This window comes from Nansenia antarctica (assembly GCF_963989245.1).
Source record: "Nansenia antarctica genome assembly, chromosome: 10".
NCBI lineage: Eukaryota > Metazoa > Chordata > Actinopteri > Argentiniformes > Microstomatidae > Nansenia > Nansenia antarctica.
In genome coordinates this window covers 2014815-2038488 of record NC_137680.1, presented here as the reverse complement: position 1 = coordinate 2038488, position 23674 = coordinate 2014815, and the positions used below count along the sequence as shown (strand labels likewise).

Here is a 23674-nt window from a genome sequence, read left to right as displayed (position 1 = left end):
TCAGAACAGCTGCCCCAGTGCCAGGGCGGCCACACTGGTCAGTAGAGAGCCAATCAGCTGTAAGAAAAGATCAGGTGATTCATCATATTTCACATACATGATTTTACCCAGCTAATTTTTTGACTGTTTCTGAAGTTTTAGCCAATCCTCTGTGTGATTCATCGCCAATGGACTTCTTTGTGACATGAATCAAAACCCTACTGACATGACATCAGATGTTGAAGGAACTATCCAAGAACCTTTTATGATATGTCATTTAATAGAGAATGTTTTGCCATTGGGACAGGGTTTGCTGATAGACATCAACTTGGTAATTCATTTTGGCTCCATGTTAGTAAATACAGTATCTTAATGACAGCAAAATTCCCTCAAGTTTTATCAAACTCAACGTGCAGGCGTAATAACTTTGTTGCTTTTTTGGATTATAGTCAAATTAAGTGTTTTGTTAAATAGAGTGATTTAAAAAAACAAGTTCTAGTGATTCTGAACAAGTTCCAGAGTCATGTTTCATTAGTAAAACAATAGTGTTACTAGAGTATGTAGTATACAGTACACACACACACCTTATTGAGTATTGTTGTGGAAGTACAGAGGAATATATAATGAATGCCCTATTGAACGATAAGATAGACCAGCAAAACGCTGGTAACCTACAGTATGTGTTTTTACATACTATCCAAGTTCACATGTGCTGCAACCTTGGGTCAGTTCTATATCTGAACACCCTACATGATAACAAACATACACCCGTGACATGCTGTAGTCATGTAAGATCCATCCATGGACGAGACCAGAACATCTGTTACTCCTAACTGAAATATTATGAATAACCTAATCTTATCGTCCTTTGACTGATTGGCTCTCCACTGACCAATGAGGTCGTCCTGGAACTGGGGTGGCTCTTCTGATGGTGGATATAAACCAGGGGTGCAGGTGAACCTCTATCATCGACAGGATCACACAGCAACCATGATTTCTCTGGTCTTCGTTCTGCTCATCGGAGCCGCTTGTGAGTGTTAGAGCCTAAAGATTTGGTGGTGACATTTTCCTCTGTGAATGATTAGTTCTTTCAGGTATTTATTTGGTTAAAAATGCTGCAATGTCAAATACAAATAGTTTTGAAGCAATTGTTTTGAACTTGTTGTCTGTAGCAAACATTATTTAAATTCTAGGATCTACTGTAGCTTGTCACAAAATATTCAAGAATTTGATGCTTGGTTATTTTCATATTGACATCATCATTCTTTTTTAACCATCTCAAAAGGTCAGGAAAGTAATTTCTGTGTAGAAAGTTAAGGGGAAGAACATAGCCAAATGGACTCATCGTTAAAGAAGAACGCTGTGCCTTCTCTCTATATCTTCAGTTGCGGAGGAAGACAAGATCGTCGGAGGGTATGAGTGCGAGGCCCACTCCCAGCCCCACACGGTGTCCCTGAACGTTGGGTACCACTTCTGTGGAGGCTCCCTGGTCAGCGCGGGCTGGGTTGTGTCTGCTGCTCACTGCTACCAGTCGTAAGTAAATCCCATATGAATAACCTGACCTTTAACACCGTTAGCACACACCATTGGTGTACACCTTCTAACCCCTTTCCCTCACTTTTCGCTCCCTCCGTCTCTTTCACTGTTGCACCCAAAGCCGTGTGCAGGTGCGCCTTGGGGAGCACCATATTGGGAAGACTGAGGGTACCGAGCAGTTCATCACTTCCTCCAAAGTGATCCGTCACCCCCGGTACAGCTCCTACAACACCAACAACGACATCATGCTGATCAAGCTGAGCAAACCCGCCACCCTCAACAGCAACGTGCAGACCGTGGCTCTGCCCACCAGCTGTGCCTCCGCTGGCACCATGTGCACAGTCGCTGGCTGGGGCAACACCATGAGCAACTGTGAGTAGAGCACAAGGGTCAAAGGTTAAATATATTCTTGGGCTTTTTGCAATGTATGCTTGGTGAGTTTATCCTTTCCAGAGGAAAATAACAACAATTGTTTAATCTTCTTTACTTTCCCTTCTTCCATCCCTCTTCCCCTCCATATGCTGTAGGGGATGACGGTGACATGCTGCAGTGCCTGGACCTCCCCATCCTGTCCGACAGAGACTGTGACAACGCCTACCCCGGCATGATCACCGACGCCATGTTCTGCGCTGGATACCTGGAGGGAGGCAAGGACTCTTGCCAGGTACGCACTTGACAACAGTGAAGACTTTATATGAAGTCCACGATCCTTCACAACATGCACTTCAGTTGTCAATTCATGTAGATGTTGATATTGAATAACCCAATCTAATACCACTACTTCATCTCCTTCTCTCTCAGGGTGACTCCGGTGGCCCCGTGGTGTGCAACGGTGAGCTGCAGGGTGTTGTGTCCTGGGGCTACGGCTGTGCCGAGGCTGGTTACCCCGGTGTCTACGCCAAGGTGAGACTGAAAAGAGATTTCATGTTTGTTTTTAGTTTTTTACAAAGTCAGATCGCAATCATAATTATTACCTTGAAAATGATAAGACTTCAAGATCAATTGGATGGTTCTTATATCACGTCCTACGTCCTACACCACTCATGTCTCTCTTTCCCACTTCTAGGTCTGCCTCTTCAATGACTGGCTCACCAGCACCATGATCAGCAACTAAGTCTGATGCTTCGTACCTTCAGCACACTCTGACAACTTATCAACATCCTGTGCAGTTCAACTTCCACTTTTTGTACTGGAGATGAAAACCCTACGACAAATAAAGCATCTCAAACTAACATTTTCTGTCTATTGAGTCTACATCACTAGAAGTATAGGAATGTAGGGGGCATATTGTATTTCTATATTATGGGGGCTTTACATGCACATAGCATAGGAAACATTAATGTTTCAGCAACTTTAGACATTACGTTACCCCTCTACCTGTGTAGTAAAACCGTTTTTTACTAAAACGGTAGTTACTCTAATTAAACCATTGTTACATTAGGTTATTGCCTGGTATATATTGTAGTGTTGAATGGACGACTTTAAAAAAGGAACAGTATTTATTCTTAGGTTGAGGCAATGTTATTACTAGACTTATTAGTGTTGTTACTTCAGTTGAGCATGTGCATCGTCCCCTGACTCTCTATGCCGTCATCTCTCCCTGTTTAATACCCCTCTGATTCCTGCTGTCTGAAAAGTGATGTAAAAAAATAATGTCAAAAGGATGTTTGGAATGTTTGGATGTTTGGAAGGTTGGAATTCCAGTCTATTTGAACAAAGAAAAAAATATATGTATTGAATCTTTTTTTGTTTAACTTTTTGGAATCCTTCAGATATCAAGATATGTGGTGACACTACCTCATCAAAATTCAAAGTGGATTACAGTTCCCTCCACAATTATTGGTAAAGATGATTAAAAAGGGTTATTTTAAAAAATCACCTTTTGGTGAATTAGTTTAATGTCACACTGAATGAGAAACATCCAACCTTTAATTGAAGTAAATGTATTCTGAGAAAAAGAAATCTGTCATCTAGCAATAATTATTTCTAACAAAACCATGTGTGCCACAATTATTGGCACCTCTCAAAATTCTTATGAAGAAAATGTAACTTAAGCATTTTTTCCATTTTATTTTAAGTTGATCAGAGTGTTTAGTAATTGTCAAGCAGTAATCCATGACTTCCTGTTTCACTGAGGTATAATGAGGTGACACAGGCCAAGATAAGAGAACACACAAATGAGGGAAAAGTGTGTTGAGCTCCATAAGTCAGGGTATGGCTATAAAATAAATAGCTACTCACCCGAAAATGCCCATATCTACCAATACTGGGCAATACTAAGTTCAAAGCACTTTATGTTGCATTCCCCCCCAAAAAGTTGCAAGCAAAACAATTATTTGAAAGCCAAAGAAAAACTATTTGCAAGCAAAAGAAACGTTTTTTGATTTTTTGGGGGGGTTTCAAAGTTTGTTTTCTTTGGTTTAAATCTTTTTGGGGGGGTTTAAACATTTTTTTTGTGGTTTAAAATCTTTTTTAGGGGGGGGTTGCTAATTCCTGTTTGCTATGTGATGTCACTTCCTCAAGAAGCCTTTTCAAAGTAAGAGCATGATACTTTGATCACTACTTTGGCTGATGTGTTCCAGAAGAGGATGTTCTTCCTCCGGCAGCTGAGGAAACTCAGGCTGCCGAGGTCCATGATGGTCCAGTTTTACACGGCCATCATAGAGTCCATCCTCACCCACTCCATCATCACCTGGTTCCCTGCTGCAACGACCAAGGACAAGGCCAAGTTGCAGCGGGTGTTACGTTCAGCAGAGAGGGTGATCGGCTGTCCCTTGCCCTCCCTCAACTCCCTGCATGACACCAGGGCTCTGAGGAGGGCAAGGAAGATCATGGCAGACCCCTTCCACCCCGGCCACGGCCTCCTCACCCTGCTTCCCTCTGGAAGAAGGTTGCGGCTGCCTAAGGCACTGAAGGCCCGCCACAGGCTCAGTTTCTACCCCTCAGCCGCCAGGCTGATAAATGACTCTGGCTTCCCCCTCCCCCCCGCCCCCAAGTCTGCCCAGGACTGAATACGCACTGGACTCACTGTAAAAACTCTGCACTGCACTTTATATTGCACTATCCAATGCACTGTTGTCTGTCCTGTGTTGTCCTGTTTTTTGACACGTGAAAAAAGTATAAACGCACTTACTGTAATGTCAAAGCAAATTCCTATATGTGTATGCATAATGGCAATAAACGTTATCTGAATCTGAATCTGAATCTGAATGTTTGGGAGGACGAGTGACAGGTGCCACACCGTTATATAACACCCATAGGGGCGGAGACATGTACATCTTCAGTCTTTGGCACCGTTAAGAGTAAACCATAGGAGCAGAGCTCCCCTATGAGGCTCCAGTCCACTCATAGAACTGGCCTATATAACTGTACACATGACTATGGTGTATAAATACTCCATGGTAGGGGTGGGCAAACTGGGTCGTCATTGGATCTTCCAGCAGGACAATGATCCAAAACATACTTCCAAATCAATGCACAAAAATGCTTCACTGAACACAAAATCAAGCTTCTGCCATGGCCATCTCAGTCCCCTGACCTAAACCCCATTGAAAACCTGTGGACTGAGCTGAAGAGGAGAGAGCACAAGAGAGGACCGAGGACCCTGGATGATCTGGAGAGATTCTGTAAAGAGGAATGGTCTCAGAGTCCTTGCTCTGTATTCTCCAACCTAATTTTTTTTGGCAAAGGGAGGTTGTACAAAGTATTAAATGGTTTTGGTCTTGTTAGAAATAACTATTTCTAAATGACAGATTTATTTTTCTCAGAATAAACATGAAGTGAGACATGAAGCTAATTCACCAAAAGGTGAATTTTGTAGAACCCTTTTTACTATTCTAATCAATCTGCCAATAATTGTGGATGGCACTGTATATATGGCCCTATGTGAAAAGCAGGCATACAAAACAGAGAGACTAGTGTGTAAAGGTATGTGGAGGAGCAGAGAGGAGACCAGATGAGGGAGTAGTATAGTAGTATACTCTATAGTAGTATAGTAGTATAGACAGACAAAGCCACTTTACTTGGAGTAATCCACCGGGTAAACAGGAACACACTTTAGAAAATAATAAACCAAAGAACTTAACTAATAACAATGAGAACTTGTTACAAAGACACAACTATAGAGGACTGTGAGAGAACATTCCTCAGAGTAGAGTCAAGCTACCACACTGGGAATTACAAAACACACAACTTATCTAGAACGAACAATAACATAATAAAGTAATGAATGAAATAATAATGAAATAAAAGATGTACCTGTTGTGCCTGAGTTCATGAGGTGGTAACTGGCGCCCTCTAGTATTCAGATGTGAACCATGACATAATGTGATAGAAGTTGGAAGACCATGTTTGGAAGTTATTTATATAATTACAGAATGAATGGGGCAACACTGACTCAACAAAAGATGACTGTAAATTATCTCAGTAAGGGAATCATGTTGTAGTAGCATTTTTTTTTTGTAGCATTTTTTCCACATAGCAGTTTTTCACACGTTTTTACTTATGGTTTTATGTGTCGAATTATTGCAATGCTGGGCCTCTTGACCAGGTCGTCAGTGTAAATGAGAACTGGATCGTAAATGACTTAGCTGGTAAATTAAAGAATAAAGCTGGGCCGACCATTGTTATGCATTGTGTTATGGGTCAAACTCTGCTGACATCTAGCAGCAGTGAGATAATGTGTATGGTAATGTTTGTCAGCTAGTTTCTAAGCTGGTGAACTACCTCTACCTTGTTGGCAAACTAACACAGCTTTATCTTGTCATGTCGCTGCATTCAAGACTGGCACTCTTCACTTGAGAGAGAACGTGAAATTGTTCTGAATGTCAGAAGTAAATGCTATTTTACAATGCTATTAAATATAATAAATTCTTGCTATTCTTGTTTTTTTGTTGTTGTTTTTTTCTTTCCTAGCACCAGGGGAGCCCCCCCTCCCAAATTTCGTTGTATGGTACCTGTACTATATCAATGACAATAAAGACCATTCATTCATTCATTCATTCATTCATAAAGCATCAAAAGTGTCATTATTCTGTAGACAGCAAATCTGTTGAAAGGCAAGAGTCTAGTAATAACTAGAAAATTAAATAAACCTATGAATAAAGACTGTTCCTTGTTTGAAGTCATCCACTCAACTCTATAATATATACCAGGCAATTAACAAATGTAACAATGTTTTAACTAGAGTAATTACAACGTTACTACACAGGTATAGGGTCAACGTAATGTCAAATGTTGCCAAAACATTCATGTTTTCTATGCTATGTGCAAGTTAAAAGGAGCCCAATAACAGAAATAGAATATGCCCACTACATGCATTCCTATTCTTCTAGTGATGTAGACTCAATAGACAGAAAATGTTAGTTTGAGATTCTTTATTCGTCATAGGGTTTTCATCTCCAGTACAAAAAGTGGAAGTTGAACTGCACAGGATGTTGATGAGTAATTTGACTGTGCGGAAGGTGCTGAACGATGCTGGCATCAGACTTAGTAGCTGGCCATGGTGCTGGTGAGCCAGTCATTGAAGAGGCAGACCTAGAAGTGGGAAAGAGAGACGTGAGTGGTGTAGGACGTGATATAAGAACCATCCAATTGATCTTGAAGTCTTATCATTTTCAAGGAAATAATTATGATTGTGATCTGACTTTGTAAAAAAACTAAATAAACATGAAATCTCTTTCCAGTCTCACCTTGGCGTAGACACCGGGGTAACCAGCCTCGGCACAGCCGTAGCCCCAGGACACAACACCCTGCAGCTCACCGTTGCACACCATGGGGCCACCGGAGTCACCCTGAGAGAGAGATGAAGTAGTGGTATTAGATTGGGTTATTCAATATCAACATCTAAACAACTGACAACTGATGTGCATGTTGCAGAGGATCGTGGACTTCATATAAAGTCTTCACTGTTGTCAAGTGCGTACCTGGCAAGAGTCCTTGCCTCCCTCCAGGTATCCAGCGCAGAACATGGCGTCGGTGATCATGCCGGGGTAGGCGTTGTCACAGTCTCTGTCGGACAGGATGGGGATTTCCAGGCACTGCAGCTTGTCACCGTCGTCCCCTAAAGCATATGGAGGGAAAGAGGGATGGAAGAAGGGAAAGTAAAGAAGATTAAACAAGTGTTGTTATTTTCCTCTGGAAAGGATAAACTCACCAAGCATACATTGCAAAAAAGCCCAAGAATATATTGAACCTTTGATCCTTGTGCTCTACTCACAGTTGCTCATGGTGTTGCCCCAGCCAGCGACTGTGCACATGGTGCCAGCGGAGGCACAGCTGGTGGGCAGAGCCACGGTCTGCACGTTGCTGTTGAGGGTGGCGGGTTTGCTCAGCTTGATCAGCATGATGTCGTTGTTGGTGTTGTAGGAGCTGTACCGGGGGTGACGGATCACTTTGGAGGAAGTGATGAACTGCTCGGTACCCTCTGTCTTCCCAATATGGTGCTCCCCAAGGCGCACCTGCACACGGCTTTGGGTGCAACAGTGAAAGAGACGGAGGGAGCGAAAAGTGAGGGAAAGGGGTTAGAAGGTGTACACCAACGGTGTGTGCTAACGGTGTAAAAGGTCAGGTTATTCATATGGGATTTACTTACGACTGGTAGCAGTGAGCAGCAGACACAACCCAGCCCGCGCTGACCAGGGAGCCTCCACAGAAGTGGTACCCAACGTTCAGGGACACCGTGTGGGGCTGGGAGTGGGCCTCGCACTCATACCCTCCGACGATCTTGTCTTCCTCCGCAACTGAAGATATAGAGAGAAGGCACAGCGTTCTTCTTTAACGATGAGTCCATTTGGCTATGTTCTTCCCCTTAACTTTCTACACAGAAATTACTTTCCTGACCTTTTGAGATGGTTAAAAAAGAATGATGAACCAAGCGTCAAATTATTGAATATTTTGTGACAAGCTACAGAAGATCCTAGAATTTAAATAATGTTTGCTACAGACAGCAAGTTCAAAACAATTGCTTCAAAACTATTTGTATTTGACATTGCAGCATTTTTAACCAAATAAATTCCTGAAAGAACTAATCATTCACAGAGGAAAATGTCACCACCAAATCTTTAGGCTCTAACACTCACAAGCGGATCCGATGAGCAGAACGAAGACCAGAGAAATCATGGTTGCTGTGTTCCTGTCGATGATGGAGGTTCACCTGCACCCCTGCTATATATCCACCATCAGAAGAGCCACCCCAGTTCCAGGGCGACCTCATTGGTCAGTGGAGAGCCAATCAGTCAAAGGACGATAAGATTAGGTGATTCATATTTCAGTCAGGAGTAACAGATGTTCAGGTCTCGTCCATGGATGGATCTTACATGACTACAGCATGTCACGGGTGTATGTTTGTTATCATGTAGGGTGTTCAGATATAGAACTGACCCAAGGTTGTAGCACATGTGAACTTGGATAGTATGTAAAAACACATACTGTAGGTTACCAGCGTTTTGCTGGTCTATCTTATCGTTCAATAGGGCATTCATTATATATTCCTCTGTACTTCCACAACAATACCCAATAAGGTGTGTGTGTACTGTGTACTACATACTCTAGTAACACTATTGTTTTACTAATGAAACATGACTCTGGAACTTGTTCAGAATCACTAGAACTTGTTTTTTTAAATCACTCTATTAAACAAAACACTTAATTTGACTATAATCCAAAAAAGCAACAAAGTTATTACGCCTGCACGTTGAGTTTGATAAAACTTGAGGGAATTCTGCTGTAATTAAGATACTGTATTTACTAACATGGAGCCAAAATGAATTACCAAGTTGATGTCTATCAGCAAACCCTGTCCCAATGGCAAAACATTCTCTATTAAATGACATATCATAAAAGGTTCTTAGATAGTTCCTTCAACATCTGATGTCATGTCAGTAGGGTTTTGATTCATGTCACAAAGAAGTCCATTGGCGATGAATCACACAGAGGATTAGCTAAAATGTCAGAAACAGTCAAAAATTTGCTGGGTAAAATCATGTACCGGTATGTGAAATATTATGAATCACCTGATCTTTTCTTAGAGCTGATTGGCTCTCGACCAATGTGGCCGCCCTGGCACTGGGGCAGCTGTTCTGATGGTGGACGATAAGATTAGGTGATTCATAATATGTCACATAAATGATTTGAATGATTTTGAATGTTTCAAATATTTTGACAGTTTCTGAACTTTTAGCCAATCCTCTGTGTGATTCATCGCCAATGGACTTCTATGTGAAATGAATCAAAACCCTCCTGACATGACATCAGATGTTGAAGGAACTATCCAAGAACCTTTTATGATATGTCATTTAATAGAGAATGTCTTGCCATTGGGGCAGGTTTTGCTGATAGACATCAACTTGATCATTCATTTTGGCTCTATGTTAGTAAATACAATATCTTAATTTTAGTATAATTCCTTCAAGTTTTTATCAAGCTCAACGTGCAGGAGAAATAACTTTGATGTTGTTTTGGATTATAGTCAAATCAAGTTTGTAAATTAATGTTTAATAGAGTGATTTCAAAAAACAAGTACTAGTGATTCAGAACAAGTTCTCTTGTCATGTTTAATTAGTAAAATAATAGTGTTACTAGTTGTAGTGATACATTGTATATTGTATACTCTCACGTATGTCCTATGACTGATAAGATGGACCAGCAAAACTTTGTGTAAGCCTACTGTTGTGTTTTTACATACTATCCAAGTTCACATGTGCTACAACCTTGGGTCAGGTCCATATCTGTACCGTTTCCAGGAGAACACCCTACATGATAACAAACATACAGCCGTGACATGCAATGACATGTCATGTAAGATCCATCCATGGACGAGACCTGAACATCTGTTACTCCTGACTGAAATATTATGAATAACCTAATCTTATCTTCCTTTGACTGATTGGCTCTCCACTGACCAATGAGGTCGTCCTGGAACTGGGGTGGCTCTTCTGATGGTGGATATATAGCAGGGGTGCAGGTGAACCTCTATCATCGACAGGAACACACAGCAACCATGATTTCTCTGGTCTTCGTTCTGCTCATCGGAGCCGCTTGTGAGTATTAGAGCCTATAGATTTGGTGGTGACATTTTCCTCTGTGAATGATTGGTTCTTTCAGGAATTTATTTGGTTAAAAATGCTGCAATGTCAAATACAAATAGTGTAATTGTTTTGAACTTGCTGTCTGTAGCAAATATTATTTAAATCCTAGGATCTACTGTAGCTTGTCAGAAAATATTCAAGAATTTGACGCTTGTTTATTTTCATATTGACATCATCATTCTTTTTTAACCATCTCAAAAGATCAGGAAAGTAATTTCTGTGTAGAAAGTTAAGAGGAAGAACATAGCCAAAAGGATTTATCATTAAAGAAGAACTTTGTGCTTTCTCTCTATGTCTTCAGTTGCCACGGAGGACGACAAGATCGTCGGAGGGTATGAGTGCCAGGCCCACTCCCAGCCCCACCAGGTGTCCCTGAACGTTGGGTACCACTTCTGTGGAGGCTCCCTGGTCAGTGAGGACTGGGTTGTGTCTGCTGCTCACTGCTACAAGTCGTAAGTAAATCCCATATGAATAACCTGACCTTTTACACCGTTAGCACACACCGTTGGTGTACACCTTCTAACCCCTTTCCCTCACTTTTCGCTCCCTTCGTCTCTTTCACTGTTGCACCCAAAGCCGTGTGCAGGTGCGCCTTGGGGAGCACCATATTGGGAAGACTGAGGGTACTGAGCAGTTCATCACTTCCTCCAAAGTGATCCGTCACCCCCGGTACAGCTCCTACAACATCAACAACGACATCATGCTTATCAAGCTGAGCAAGCCTGCCACCCTCAACAGCAACGTGCAGACCGTGGCTCTGCCCACCAGCTGTGCCTCCGCTGGCACCATGTGCACAGTCTCTGGCTGGGGCGATACCATGAGCAACTGTGAGTAGAGCACACAGGTCAAAGGTTAAATGTATTCTGGGCCGTTTTGCAGTGCTTGGTCAGTTTATCCTTTCCAGAGGAAAATAATGATAATTGTCTCATCTTCTATACTTTCCCTTCTTCCATCCCTCTTTCACTCCATATGCTGTAGGGGTTGATGGCGACAAGCTGCAGTGCCTGGACCTCCCCATCCTGTCCTCCAGAGACTGTGACAACGCTTACCCTGGCATGATCACCGACGCCATGTTCTGCGCTGGATACCTGGAGGGAGGCAAGGACTCTTGCCAGGTACGCATTTGACAACAGTGAAGACTTTATATGAAGTCCACGATCCTTCGCAACATGCACTTCAGTTGTCAATTGTTTAGATGTTGATACTGATATTGAATAACCCAATCTAATACCACTACTTCATCTCTCTCTCTCAGGGTGACTCCGGTGGCCCCTTTGTGTGCAACGGTGAGCTGCAGGGTGTTGTGTCCTGGGGCTACGGCTGTGCCGAGGCTGGTAACCCCGGTGTCTACGCCAAGGTGAGACTGGAAAGAGAATTTATGTTTGTTCGGTTTGTTTACAAAGTCAGATCGTGATCACATTGTTTCCTTTAAGATTATAAGACTTAGATCAACTAGATGGTTCGTACATCATGTCCTACTTGGTTCGGCCACTAATGTCTCCCGTTTCTCACTTCTAGGTCTGCCTCTTCAACGACTGGCTCACCAGCACCATGGCCAGCTACTAAGTCTGATGCTTCGTACCTTCGGCACAGTCGAACAAGTCATCAACATCCTGTACAGTCCAACTTCCACCTTTTGTAATGGAGATGAAAACCCTATGACAAATAAAGCATCTCAAACTAACATGTTCTGAGTCTACATCACTCGAAGTATAGGAATGTAGGGGGCATATTGTATTTCTATATTATGGGGGCTTTACATGCACATAGCATAGGAAACATTAATGTTTCAGCAACTTTAGACATTACGTTGCCCCTCTACCTGTGTATAGTAAAACCGATTTTTACTAAAACGGTAGTTACTCTAATTAAAACATTGTTACATTAGGTAATTGCCTGGTATATATTGTAGTGTTGAATGGATGACTTTAAATAAGGAACAGTATTTATTCTTAGGTTGATGCAATGTAATTACTAGACTTATTAGTGTTGTAAGTAAGTAAGTACGTAAGTAAAGCTTTATTTATACAGCACCTTTCATGCAAGAAATGCAGCTCAAAGTGCTTTACAACAGGAATAAAAACATAAAGTGAATATAAAAACATATATAAAAACATATACAAGCATAGAAGGAATATCAAAGCAGGGGAAAACAGTAAAAAGAACAGGTAAAGATAAAATACAATATTACGTAACAACATTGTTTTAGCGCCCCTTGTGAGTGGAGGCATGCTGTTGTTACATCAGTTGAGCATGTGCATCGTCCCCTGACTCTCTATGCTGTCATCTCTCCCTGTTTAATACCCCTCTGATTCCTACTGTCTCTCCCTGTTTAATACCCTCTGATTCCTGCTGTCTCTCCATGTTTAATACCCTCTGATTCCTGCTGTCTCTCTCTGTTTAATACCCCTCTGATTCCTGCTGTCTCTCCCTGTTTAATACCCCTCTGATTCCTGCTGTCTCTCCCTGTTTAATACCCTCTGATTCCTACATTCTCTCCCTGTTTAATACCCCTCTGATTGTCCTACTGTCTCTCCCTGTTTAATACCCTCTGATTCCTACATTCTCTCCCTGTTTAATACCCTCTGATTCCTGCTGTCTCTCTCTGTTTAATACCCCTCTGATTCCTACATTCTCTCCCTGTTTAATACCCTCTGATTCCTGCTGTCTCTCTCTGTTTAATACCCCTCTGATTCCTGCTGTCTCTCCCTGTTTAATACCCCTCTGATTCCTGCTGTCTGAAAAGTGATGTAAGAAAAAAAAGTCAAAAGGATGTTTGGAAGGTTGGAATGTTTGGGATGTTTGGATGTTTGGAAGGTTGGAATTCCAGTCTACTTGAACAAAGAGATTTATTGAATCTTTCTTTGTTCAACTTTTTGGAATCCTTCAGATATCAGATATGTGGTGACACTACCTCATCAAAATTCAAAGTGGATTACAGTTCCCTCCACAATTATTGGTAAAGATGATTAAAAAGGGTAATCAAAATAAAAAACACCTTTTGGTGAATTAGTTTAATGTCACACTGAATGAGAAACATCCAACCTTTAATTGAAGTAAATGTATTCTGAGAAAAAGAAATCTGTCATCTAGCAATAATTATTTCTAACAAAACCATGTGTGCCACAATTATTGGCACCTCTCAAAATTATTATGAAGAAAATGTAACTGAAGCATTTTTTTCATTTTATTTTAAGTTGATCAGAGTGTTTAGTAATGTTCAAGCAGTAATCCATGACTTCCTGTTTCACTGAGGTATAATGAGGTGACACAGAGGCCATGTTGGGGTATAAATATGGGGTGACACAGAGGAACATGGGAAAGATAAGAGAACACACAAATGAGGGAAAAGTGTGTTGAGCTTCATAAGTCAGGGTATGGCTATAAAAGAAATAGCTCCTCACCCGAAAATGCCCATATCTACCGTGAGGGCAATACTTAAAAAGTTCAAAGCACTTTATGTTGCAATCCCCCCAAAAAAGTTGGGCAAAAACAAAACAAAACAAAGAAAACAATCTGCAAGAAAAAAAAAGTATTTTGGGGGGTTTCAAAGTTTATTTTCTTTGGTTTCAATCTTTTTTGGGGGGTTTAAATTGTTGTTTTTTGCGGTTTCATATCTTTTTGGGGGGGTTGCTAATTCCTGTTTGCTATGTGATGTCACTTCCTCAAGAAGCCTTTTCAAAGTAAGAACATGAGAAAAATTCCGAAAATGTTGGGAGGACAAGTGACAGGTGTCACACCGTTATATAACACCCATAGGGGCGGAGACATGTACATCTTCAGTCTTTGGCTACCGTTAAGGCTATCGTTAAGGGTAAACCATAGGAGCAGAGCTCCAGTCCACTCTTAGAACTGGCCTATATAATTGTACACATGACTATGGTGTATAAATACTCCATGGTAGGGGTGGGCGAACTGGGTCGTCATTAGATCTTCCAGCAGGACGATGATCCAAAACATACATCCAAATCAACACAAATTCGTTTTTACTTACTTTTTATGTGTTGAATTATTGCAATGCTGGGCCTCTTGACCAGGTCCTCAGTGTAAATGAGAACTGGATCGTAAATGACTTAGCTGGTAAATTAAAGAATAAAGCTGGGCCGACCATTGTTATGCATTGTGTTATGGGTCAAACTCTGCTGACATCTAGCAGCAGTGAGATAATATGTATGGTAATGTTTGTTAGCTAGTTTTTAAGCTGCTGAACTACCTCTACCTTGTTGGCAAGCTAACACGGCTTTATCTTGTCATGCTACTGCATTCAAGACTGGCACTCTTCACTTGATAGGAGATCGTGCAACTGATCTGTGATGTCAGAAGTAAATCGTATTTTACTTTTAAATATAAATCATCCAAACCTAAGTATCATAATTTTTTTGTCAACTTACTGTAGATATCAAAACTCTTGAAAGCCAAGAGTCAAGTAATAACATTGCTTCAACCTGAGAATACATTTCTTTACTACACAGGTATAGGGCCAATGTAATGTCAAATGTTAACAAAACATTAATGTATTCTATGCTATGTGCAAGTAAAAAAAAGTCCAATAACAGATATAGAATATGCCCCCTACTACAGTACATTCCTATTCTTCTAGTGATGTAGACTCAATAGTCAGAAAATTGTAGTTTGTAATGTTTTATTTGTCATAGGGCTTTCATCTCCAGTACAAAAGGTGGAAGTTGGACTGCTCAGAATGTTGATGAGTTGTCCGACTGTGCTGAAGGTACGATGCATCAGACTTAGTAGCTGGCCATGGTGCTGGTGAGCCAGTCATTGAAGATGCAGACCTAGAAGTGTAAAAAGGGAGACATTAGTGGCCAAACCAAGTAGGAAATTATGTGATAGCGACTTTAATCCAAAAAATCCCAACATGAAATCTCTTTCCAGTCTCACCTTGGCGTAGACACCGGGGTTACCAGCCTCGGCACAGCCGTAGCCCCAGGACACAACACCCTGCAGCTCACCGTTGCACACCACGGGGCCACCGGAGTCACCCTGAGAGAGAGAGAGAGATGAAGTAGTGGTATTAGATTGGGTTATTCAATATCAACATCTAAACAATTGACAACTGATGTGCATGTTGCAAAGGATCGTGGACTTCATGTAAAGTCTTCACTGTTGTCAAGTGCGTACCTGGCAAGAGTCCTTGCCTCCCTCCAGGTATCCAGCGCAGAACATGGCGTCGGTGATCTGGCCGGAGTAGGCATTGTCACAGGCTTCGTAGGACAGGGTGGGGATTTCCAGGCACATCAGCTGGTCACCGCTGACTATTAACAGAGAGAAAGGGAGGGATGGATTGAGAGGGGGGGAAGAAGGAAGACAGAGAGAAACGGTTAGAAATATTGACACTATGTTTGTAAAGGTAATCTGCCCTTCCCTGTCATCTCTATACACACTCATTCATCATGAAGATGATCTACTGCCAAATTTAACCTTTGACCCTTATGCTGTACTCACCGGAGCTCATGGTGTTGCCCCAGCCAGCGACTGTGCACATGGTGCCAGTGGCGGCACAGCTGGTGGGCAGAGCCACGGTCTGCACGTTGCTGTTGAGGGTGGCGGACTTGCTCAGCTTGATCAGCATGATGTCGTTGTCAATGTTCCAGGAGTTGTACTGGGGGTGACGGATCACTTTAGAGGAAGTGATGAACTGCTCGGTACCCTCTGTCACTGTGATGTCGTGCTCGCCAAGACGAACCTGAATACGGCTGAAAGAGATAGAAAGAGTCAAAGTAAGAGCAGAGTCAATTGTTTCATGACTTTGTGTGTAACATGAACTTCTGTCCTCTGGTCAGGCCTGGTACATGTTAGTTGTTGTTAAGAAAACTAATTATTTAAATTTGTATCCTACAGTACAGTACTTACGACACTGCACCTGCACACGACTTTGGGTGCAACAGTGAAAGAGACGGAGGGAGCGAAAAGTGAGGGAAAGGGGTAAGAAGGTGTACACCAATGGTGTGTGCTAACGGTGTAAAAGGTCAGGTTATTCATATGGGATTTACTTACGACTGGTAGCAGTGAGCAGCAGACACAACCCAGTCCGCGCTGACCAGGGAGCCTCCACAGAAGTGGTACCCAACGTTCAGGGACACCGTGTGGGCCTGGGAGTGGGCCGCGCACTCATACCCTCCGACGATCTTGTCTTCCTCCGCAACTGAAGATATAGAGAGAAGGCAGTGTTAAACAGACAGTAAAAAAAGTCTAATACAATTTCTGTGTTTTGAAAAACAAATGTTTCTCCTGAAGATATTTGTATTTGCTCTGTTATATTATATATGAGATATTAACTTTATTTATATTCAGAAATAAGTCTTGCCCTTTTTTTCAATGGCAATATTCATACTCACAAGCGGCTCCGATGAGCAGAACAAAGACTAGAGAAATCATGGTTGCTGTGTGATCCTGTCGATGAGAGGTGTTCACCTGCAGCCCTGCTATATATCCACCATCGTGAGAGCCGCCCCGTTCTTTGGGACTATTTCATTGGTCAAGAGTTAGCCATTGGGAAGCAAATGGTGGACCGCCAAGGTCAAGAGAATCTCGAAGTGAACATTTACTTTTCCATTGTAATTGTAACTTGATCTCAACTGGTACATCATTCCCTAACCCTAACCCATTATTTGATCATCATTCTAGCTCTTCTGATGGTTTAAGAATTATGTAGAAATAATAATAATAATAATAATAATAATAATAGTGTCCATAATGGGTTTATTTTAGGCTACTGTAGTATGGATTTGATTGAACACATTAATGATTAGTAAGTCACTCACTGTTACATTTTGACTAGCTGTTTGTAGATATTGTGGGCAGAATCAATTTACTGATCACCTAATATGTAACAGTAGATGGTATATAGTGTAGGAAATGAAAGGGGTTAAATCTTAGTATTTGACAACACTGTCTTTTCTAGTTTTCTGTTGTTCATATCATCATTTAAGGTAGGCTGGTAATCTCTGGATATGTTCTGACTGTATGCTAAATGTACATGACTGTAACACAGCTGTGTCTTTCCCACACTTTGGGGTGTTCTGGAAAAGTCTACAAATGTAAAATGTACTCAGTCAGGGTACCATTATTCTGTGTGTAAATCTCTCACAACAACAAAACAACCTAGTTTCAATGTGTTTGCTCTAAATGTATTCCATAATTGGAAACATTCTCTTTTTCCTTAAACCATACACTGTATGCAACTTGTACATTACCTTTCAACTTCATGTATTGTTTAATAATTACAGATGCAATTAAATATATTCCCAATTAACCTGGTACAACATACTGTATTTGAGGGGTTGTTTTAAAAAACAGATACCTCCGTTATCAACATTCTCAACCTTATTGTCATTGACAAACTACAAGTACTAAGACAATGAAACACAGTTCGTCATCTAACCAGATGCATTGTGTAAAAGCTATGGATGTATGGACATTGCATGGTGTATTGCATGGTGTATTGCATGGTGTATGTATGGACATTGCATGGTGTATTGCATGGTGTATGCATGGACATTGCAATCATTGGACTTATCGGGAATGTTACTCTTATGAAGATGTTCATTACTGTGAAGTCAATGAGGATGGTGCCCAACTTGTTCATGGCCATGTTGGCAGATGTTTTAAATGTTCTTCACTTGTAAATCTGGACAGTGGAATAGCTGATTTCTAATAGTTTGGAGATCTTTATAATCCCTTCCCAGACTCATATGCGTCTACAACCTTCTTTTTGAAGTTCCCAGAGAGCTCTTTTGATCTCTCAATGGTGACGCTCAACAATCAAGAGCAAACTAAACTAAATGTCTGAGGTTTAAATAAGAAAAGCTCCTCCCCAAAAAAATCCTTTCTAACAATGTTGTAATCATTTGCACCTGATGTGGTTCACTTGATTCTAATTTTATGCTTTTTAAGTAGTAATAACTGTGGGGAGGTCCTAACTTTTTCCTCACAAGAGAATTGCTTTTCTAATAATTACATTTCACAAATATTTGTTTGTTTTATTTGTTTAGTTATATTACCTCCATCTCTCAATATTGTTCAAATGAAGATCAATATGTTGAATATGTTTAAATATGTTGAAAAAGACAAAGGTTCTCATGGGGTGTCCTATCATTTTCACATGACTGTATTTGGTATTATTTCTGGTGTTCATGCCAAGATATGTTTCATTTTAATTGGCAGTTTCTTGAGTTTTCTTTTTTTCTTTTCAATGATGTCTCACATTGTTCCTGAAACATGCAATTCATAGAGCCTGCACAGATTTTAAGATAAAAATGTATCTTTTTGTTAAGAGTATAATTTTAATCATTGTCCATGAGATACTAAGTCACCCATAGTGCTTTTTGGAGGCTTATTTTTAGATGAATGTTTTTAGAATATAGTTTTTTGCCAGCCACTCCTGAACCTACGTTCAAAAGTCAGACATCTGAGGACAATACCAAAACAGATGATCTATTGCTTCAGTGTCTCATTACAACATCTGCATAGTGCAAATTGTTCAATTCCGCACATGTGAATAGCTAAAAAGTTGTTGATGTGTTGAATATATATTTCAACCACTGTATTGATTCATAAACATGGGATAGGAACGTCAAATATCTGTTTCCAGTAGTCTTGTGTCCTTTATGGCACAGTGGTCAGTGTTTTTGACCTCAAATGAAACTGATATACTGATCTAATTATGTCTATATATCTTTTTCAGCCATTTGTGACACAGTCTGATCATTTGGTCCGCATGTCGGCAACCAATCAAAATGTTCAGACTTTTCTTTTGAAACACGGAACTTTGTTTTTGACCTCAAATGAAACTGATATACTGATCTGATTATGTCTATATATCTTTTTCAGCCATTTGTGACACAGTCTGATCATTTGGTCTGCATGTCGCCAACCAATCAAAATGTTCAGACTTTTCTTTTGAAACACAGAACTTTGTTTCAAAGTTGTTGAGAATCACAACACAAACTTGCTAGTCAGGCCAAAATACTGCAACGAAATGGATTCGGTGAGTAATCCCCACTACTACCTAGTTAACTATAACACTACTTTACATTGTTAGCAGGCTCACAAAACAAGCTGTGTTAGCTGACTAGCGAAATGTCATTGATTTTCAACAACACTGAAATGTATTCACATTTTTCGAAAGAAAAGTCAGATCATTACATCGGATCCCGACATGAGGACCAAAGCATTAGAATGTGTCAAATTTGTGAATTTAATGCCATCCCACAGTACATTCCTCTTCTTCTAGTTTATGTACACTCAAGAGACAGAACATGTTAGTTTGAGATGCTTTATTTGTCATAGGGCTTTCATCTCCAGTACAAAAGGTGGAAGTTGGACTGCTCAGAATTGTGATGAGTTGTCAGACTGTGCTGAAGGTACGATGCATCAGACTTAGTAGCTGGCCATGGTGCTGGTGAGCCAGTCATTGAAGATGCAGACCTAGAAGTGAGAAAAGGGAGACATTAGTGGCCAAACCAAGTAGGAAATTATGTGATAGCGACTTTATTCCAAAAAATCCCAACATGAAATCTCTTTCCAGTCTCACCTTGGCGTAGACACCGGGGTTACCAGCCTCGGCACAGCCGTAGCCCCAGGACACAACACCCTGCAGCTCACCGTTGCACACCACGGGGCCACCGGAGTCACCCTGAGAGAGAGAGAGAGAGAGAGAGAGAGAGAGAGAGAGAGAGAGAGAGATGAAGTAGTGGTATTAGATTGGGTTATTCAATATCAACATCTAAACAATTGACAACTGAAGTGCATGTTGCAAAGGATTGTGGACTTCATGTAAAGTCTTCACTGTTGTCAAGTGCGTACCTGGCAAGAGTCCTTGCCTCCCTCCAGGTATCCAGCGCAGAACATGGCGTCGGTGATCTGGCCGGAGTAGGCATTGTCACAGGCTTCGTAGGACAGGGTGGGGATTTCCAGGCACATCAGCTGGTCACCGCTGACTATTTACAGAGAGAAAGGGAGGGATGGATTGAGAGAGGGGGAAGAAGGAAGACAGAGAGAAATGGTTAGATATATTGACACTATGTTTGTAAAGGTAATCTGCCCTTCCCTGTCATCTCTATACACACTCATTCATCATGAAGATGATCTACTGCCAAATTTAACCTTTGACCCTTGTGCTGTACTCACCGGAGCTCATGGTGTTGCCCCAGCCAGCGACTGTGCACATGGTGCCAGTGGCGGCACAGCTGGTGGGCAGAGCCACGGTCTGCACGTTGCTGTTGAGGGTGGCGGACTTGCTCAGCTTGATCAGCATGATGTCGTTGTCAATGTTCCAGGAGTTGTACTGGGGGTGACGGATCACTTTAGAGGAAGTGATGAACTGCTCGGTACCCTCTGTCACTGTGATGTCGTGCTCGCCAAGACGAACCTGAATACGGCTGAAAGAGATAGAAAGAGTCAAAGTAAGAGCAGAGTCAAATTGTTTCATGACTTTGTGTAACATGAACTTCTGCCCTCTGATCAGGCCTGGTACATGTTAGTTGTTGTTAAGAAAACAAATTATTTAAATTTGTATCCTACAGTACAGTACTTACGACACTGCACCTGCACACGACTTTGGGTGCAACAGTGAAAGAGACGGAGGGAGCGAAAAGTGAGGGAAAGGGGTTAGAAGGTGTACACCAATGGTGTGTGCTAACGGTGTAAAAGGTCAGGTTATTCATATGGGATTTACTTACGACTGGTAGCAGTGAGCAGCAGACACAACCCAGTCCGCGCTGACCAGGGAGCCTCCACAGAAGTGGTACCCAACGTTCAGGGACACCGTGTGGGGCTGGGAGTGGGCCGCACACTCATACCCTCCGACGATCTTGTCTTCCTCCGCAACTGAAGATATAGAGAGATGGCAGTGTTAAACAGACAGTAAAAAAAGTCTAATACAATTTCTGTGTTTTGAAAAACAAATGTTTCTCCTGAAGATATTTGTATTTGTTCTGTTATATTATATATGAGATATTAACTTTATTTCTGTTTAAGAAACAAGTCTTGCCCTTTTTTTCAATGGCAAATATTCATACTCACAAGCGGCTCCGATGAGCAGAACAAAGACCAGAGAAATCATGGTTGCTGTGTGATCCTGTCGATGAGAGGTGTTCACCTGCACCCCTGCTATATATCCACAATCGTGAGAGCCGCCCCGTTCTTTGGGACTATTTCATTGGTCAAGAGTTAGCCATTGGGAAGCAACTGGTGGACCTCCAAGGTCAAGAGAATCTCGAAGTGAACATTTAGTTTTCCATTGAAATCAATGTAATTGTAACTTGATCTCAACTGGTACGTCATTCCCTAACCCTAACCCATTATTTGATCATCATTCTAGCTCTTCTGATGGTTTGAGAATTATGTAGAAATAATAATAATAATAGTGTGCATAATGGGTTTATTTGAGGCTACTGTAGTATGGATTTGATTGAACGCATTAATGATTAGTAAGTGTTACATGTACTGCACATGTGCTCTTTTCCGCTGTATTAAACGTCACTCACTGTTACATTTTGACTAGCTGTTTGTAGATATTGTGGGCAGAATCAATTTACTGTTACTGATCACCAAATATGTAACAGTAGATGGTATATACTGTAGGAAATCTTTTCTAGTTTTCTGTTGTTCATATCATCATTTAAGGTAGGCAGGTAATCTCTGGACATGTTCCGACTGTATGCTAAATGTACATGACTGTAACACAGCTGTGTCTTTCCCACACTTTGGGTTTTTCTGGAAAAGTCTACAAATGTAAAATGTACTCAGTCAGGGTACCATTATTCTGCGTGTAAATCTCTCACAACAACAAAACAACCTAGTTTCAATGTGTTTGCTCTAAATGTATTCCATAATTGGAAACATTCTCTTTTTCCTTAAACCATACACTGTATGCAACTTGTACATTACATTTCAAGTATTGTTTAATAATTACAGATCCAAATAAATATGATTCCCAATTAACCTGTACAACATACTGTATTTGAGGGGTTGTTTTGCAAACACAGATACCTCCGTTATCAACATTCTCAACCTTATTGTCATTGACAAAGTACAAGTACTAAGACAATGAAACACAGTTCGTCATCTAACCAGATGCATTGTGCAAAAGCTATGGATGTATGGACATTGCATGGTGTATTGCATGGTGTATTGCATGGTGTATGTATGGACATTGCATGGTGTATTGCATGGTGTATGTATGGACATCGCAATCATTGGACTTATCGGGAATGTTACTCTTATGAAGATGTCCATTACTGTGAAGTCAATGAGGATGGTGCCCAACTTGTTAATGGCCATGTTGGCAGATGTTTTAAATGTTCTTCACTTGTAAATCTGGACAGTGGAATAGCTGATTTCTAATAGTTTGGAGATCGTTATAATCCCTTCCCAGACTCATATGCGTCTACAACCTTCTTTTTGAAGTTCCCAGAGAGCTCTTTTGATCTCTCAATGGTGACGCTCAACAATCAAGAGCAAACCAAACTAAATGTCTGAAGTTTAAATAAGAAAAGCTCCTCCAAAATCCTTTCTAACAATGTTGTAATCATTTGCACCTGATGTGGTTCACTTGATTCTAATTTTAGGCTTTTTAAGTAGTAATAACTGTGGGGAGGTCCTAACTTTTTCCTCACAAGAGAATTGCTTTTCTAATAATTACATTTCACAAATATTTGTTTGTTTTATTTGTTTAGTTATATTACCTCCATCTCTCAATATTGTTAAAATGAAGATCAATATGTTGAATATGTTGAAATATGTTGAAAAAGACAAAGGTTCTCATGGGGTGTCCTATCATTTTCACATGACTGTATTTGGTATTATTTCTGGTGTACATGCCAAGATATGTTTCATTTTAATTGGCAGTTTCTTGAGTTTTCTTTTTTTCTTTTCAATGATGTCTCACATTGTTCCTGAAACTTGCAATTCATAGAGCCTGCATAGATTTTAAGCTAAAAATGTATCTTTTTGTTAAGAGTATAATTTTAATCATTGTCCATCTGATACTAAGTCACCCAATAGTGCTTTTTGAAGGCTTACTTTTAGATAATTGTTTTTAGAATATCGTT

General features: G+C 40.8%; 4 protein-coding genes across 5 annotated transcripts; 2 read left to right on the top strand and 2 right to left on the bottom strand.

Moving 5' to 3' along the window:
- Positions 1-951: 951 nt before the first annotated feature.
- LOC308166513 (trypsin-1-like) lies at positions 952-2629 on the top strand (the record flags this gene model as incomplete). The annotated part of the gene is made up of 6 exons (XM_080540837.1): positions 952-1009; positions 1365-1512; positions 1637-1887; positions 2043-2179; positions 2317-2418; positions 2582-2629. Exons 1-6 carry the CDS (start codon positions 970-972, stop codon positions 2627-2629), a joined length of 726 nt encoding a protein of 241 aa, XP_080396963.1. The 5' UTR covers positions 952-969.
- A 4373-nt stretch (positions 2630-7002) lies between these two features.
- Positions 7003-17018, bottom strand: LOC308166511 (trypsin-1-like; the record flags this gene model as incomplete). 2 transcript variants are annotated; one of them, XM_080540835.1, is made up of 6 exons in its annotated part: positions 8595-8650; positions 8108-8255; positions 7733-7983; positions 7440-7576; positions 7206-7307; positions 7003-7050 (listed from the first exon to the last, which is right to left on the bottom strand). In XM_080540835.1, the coding sequence occupies exons 1-6, from the start codon at positions 8632-8634 to the stop codon at positions 7003-7005; spliced, it is 726 nt and encodes a 241-aa protein (XP_080396961.1). In that variant the 5' UTR covers positions 8635-8650. The 2 variants fall into 2 exon arrangements, with proteins under 2 accessions (XP_080396961.1, XP_080396960.1); XM_080540834.1 differs by lacking the exons at positions 7003-7050; positions 7206-7307; positions 7440-7576; ... (1 more) ...; positions 8108-8255; positions 8595-8650 and adding exons at positions 15236-15394; positions 15501-15602; positions 15741-15874; ... (1 more) ...; positions 16617-16764; positions 16958-17018.
- On the top strand, positions 10496-12167 carry LOC308166514 (trypsin-1; the record flags this gene model as incomplete). The annotated part of the gene is made up of 6 exons (XM_080540838.1): positions 10496-10553; positions 10903-11053; positions 11178-11428; positions 11580-11716; positions 11857-11958; positions 12120-12167. Exons 1-6 carry the CDS (start codon positions 10514-10516, stop codon positions 12165-12167), a joined length of 729 nt encoding a protein of 242 aa, XP_080396964.1. The 5' UTR covers positions 10496-10513.
- A 2880-nt stretch (positions 17019-19898) lies between the features above and the next one.
- On the bottom strand, positions 19899-21719 carry LOC308166508 (trypsin-1-like). Its single transcript, XM_080540831.1, has 6 exons — positions 21645-21719; positions 21302-21449; positions 20751-21001; positions 20427-20560; positions 20155-20256; positions 19899-20048 (listed from the first exon to the last, which is right to left on the bottom strand). Exons 1-6 carry the CDS (start codon positions 21682-21684, stop codon positions 20001-20003), a joined length of 723 nt encoding a protein of 240 aa, XP_080396957.1. The 5' UTR covers positions 21685-21719; the 3' UTR covers positions 19899-20000.
- Between the last annotated feature and the right edge of the window lie 1955 nt (positions 21720-23674).

Excerpts from the sequence above, each read along its gene's own strand:
- LOC308166508 (XM_080540831.1), bottom strand. The coding sequence starts at position 21,684 with ATGATTTCTCTGGTCTTTGTTCTGCTCATCGGAGCCGCTT. Across the intron at positions 21,002-21,301 it reads GCTGCTCACTGCTACCAGTC|CCGTATTCAGGTTCGTCTTG; the intron begins GTAAGTAAATCC and ends TATCTCTTTCAG. Across the intron at positions 20,257-20,426 it reads GAGGCAAGGACTCTTGCCAG|GGTGACTCCGGTGGCCCCGT; the intron begins GTACGCACTTGA and ends TCTCTCTCTCAG.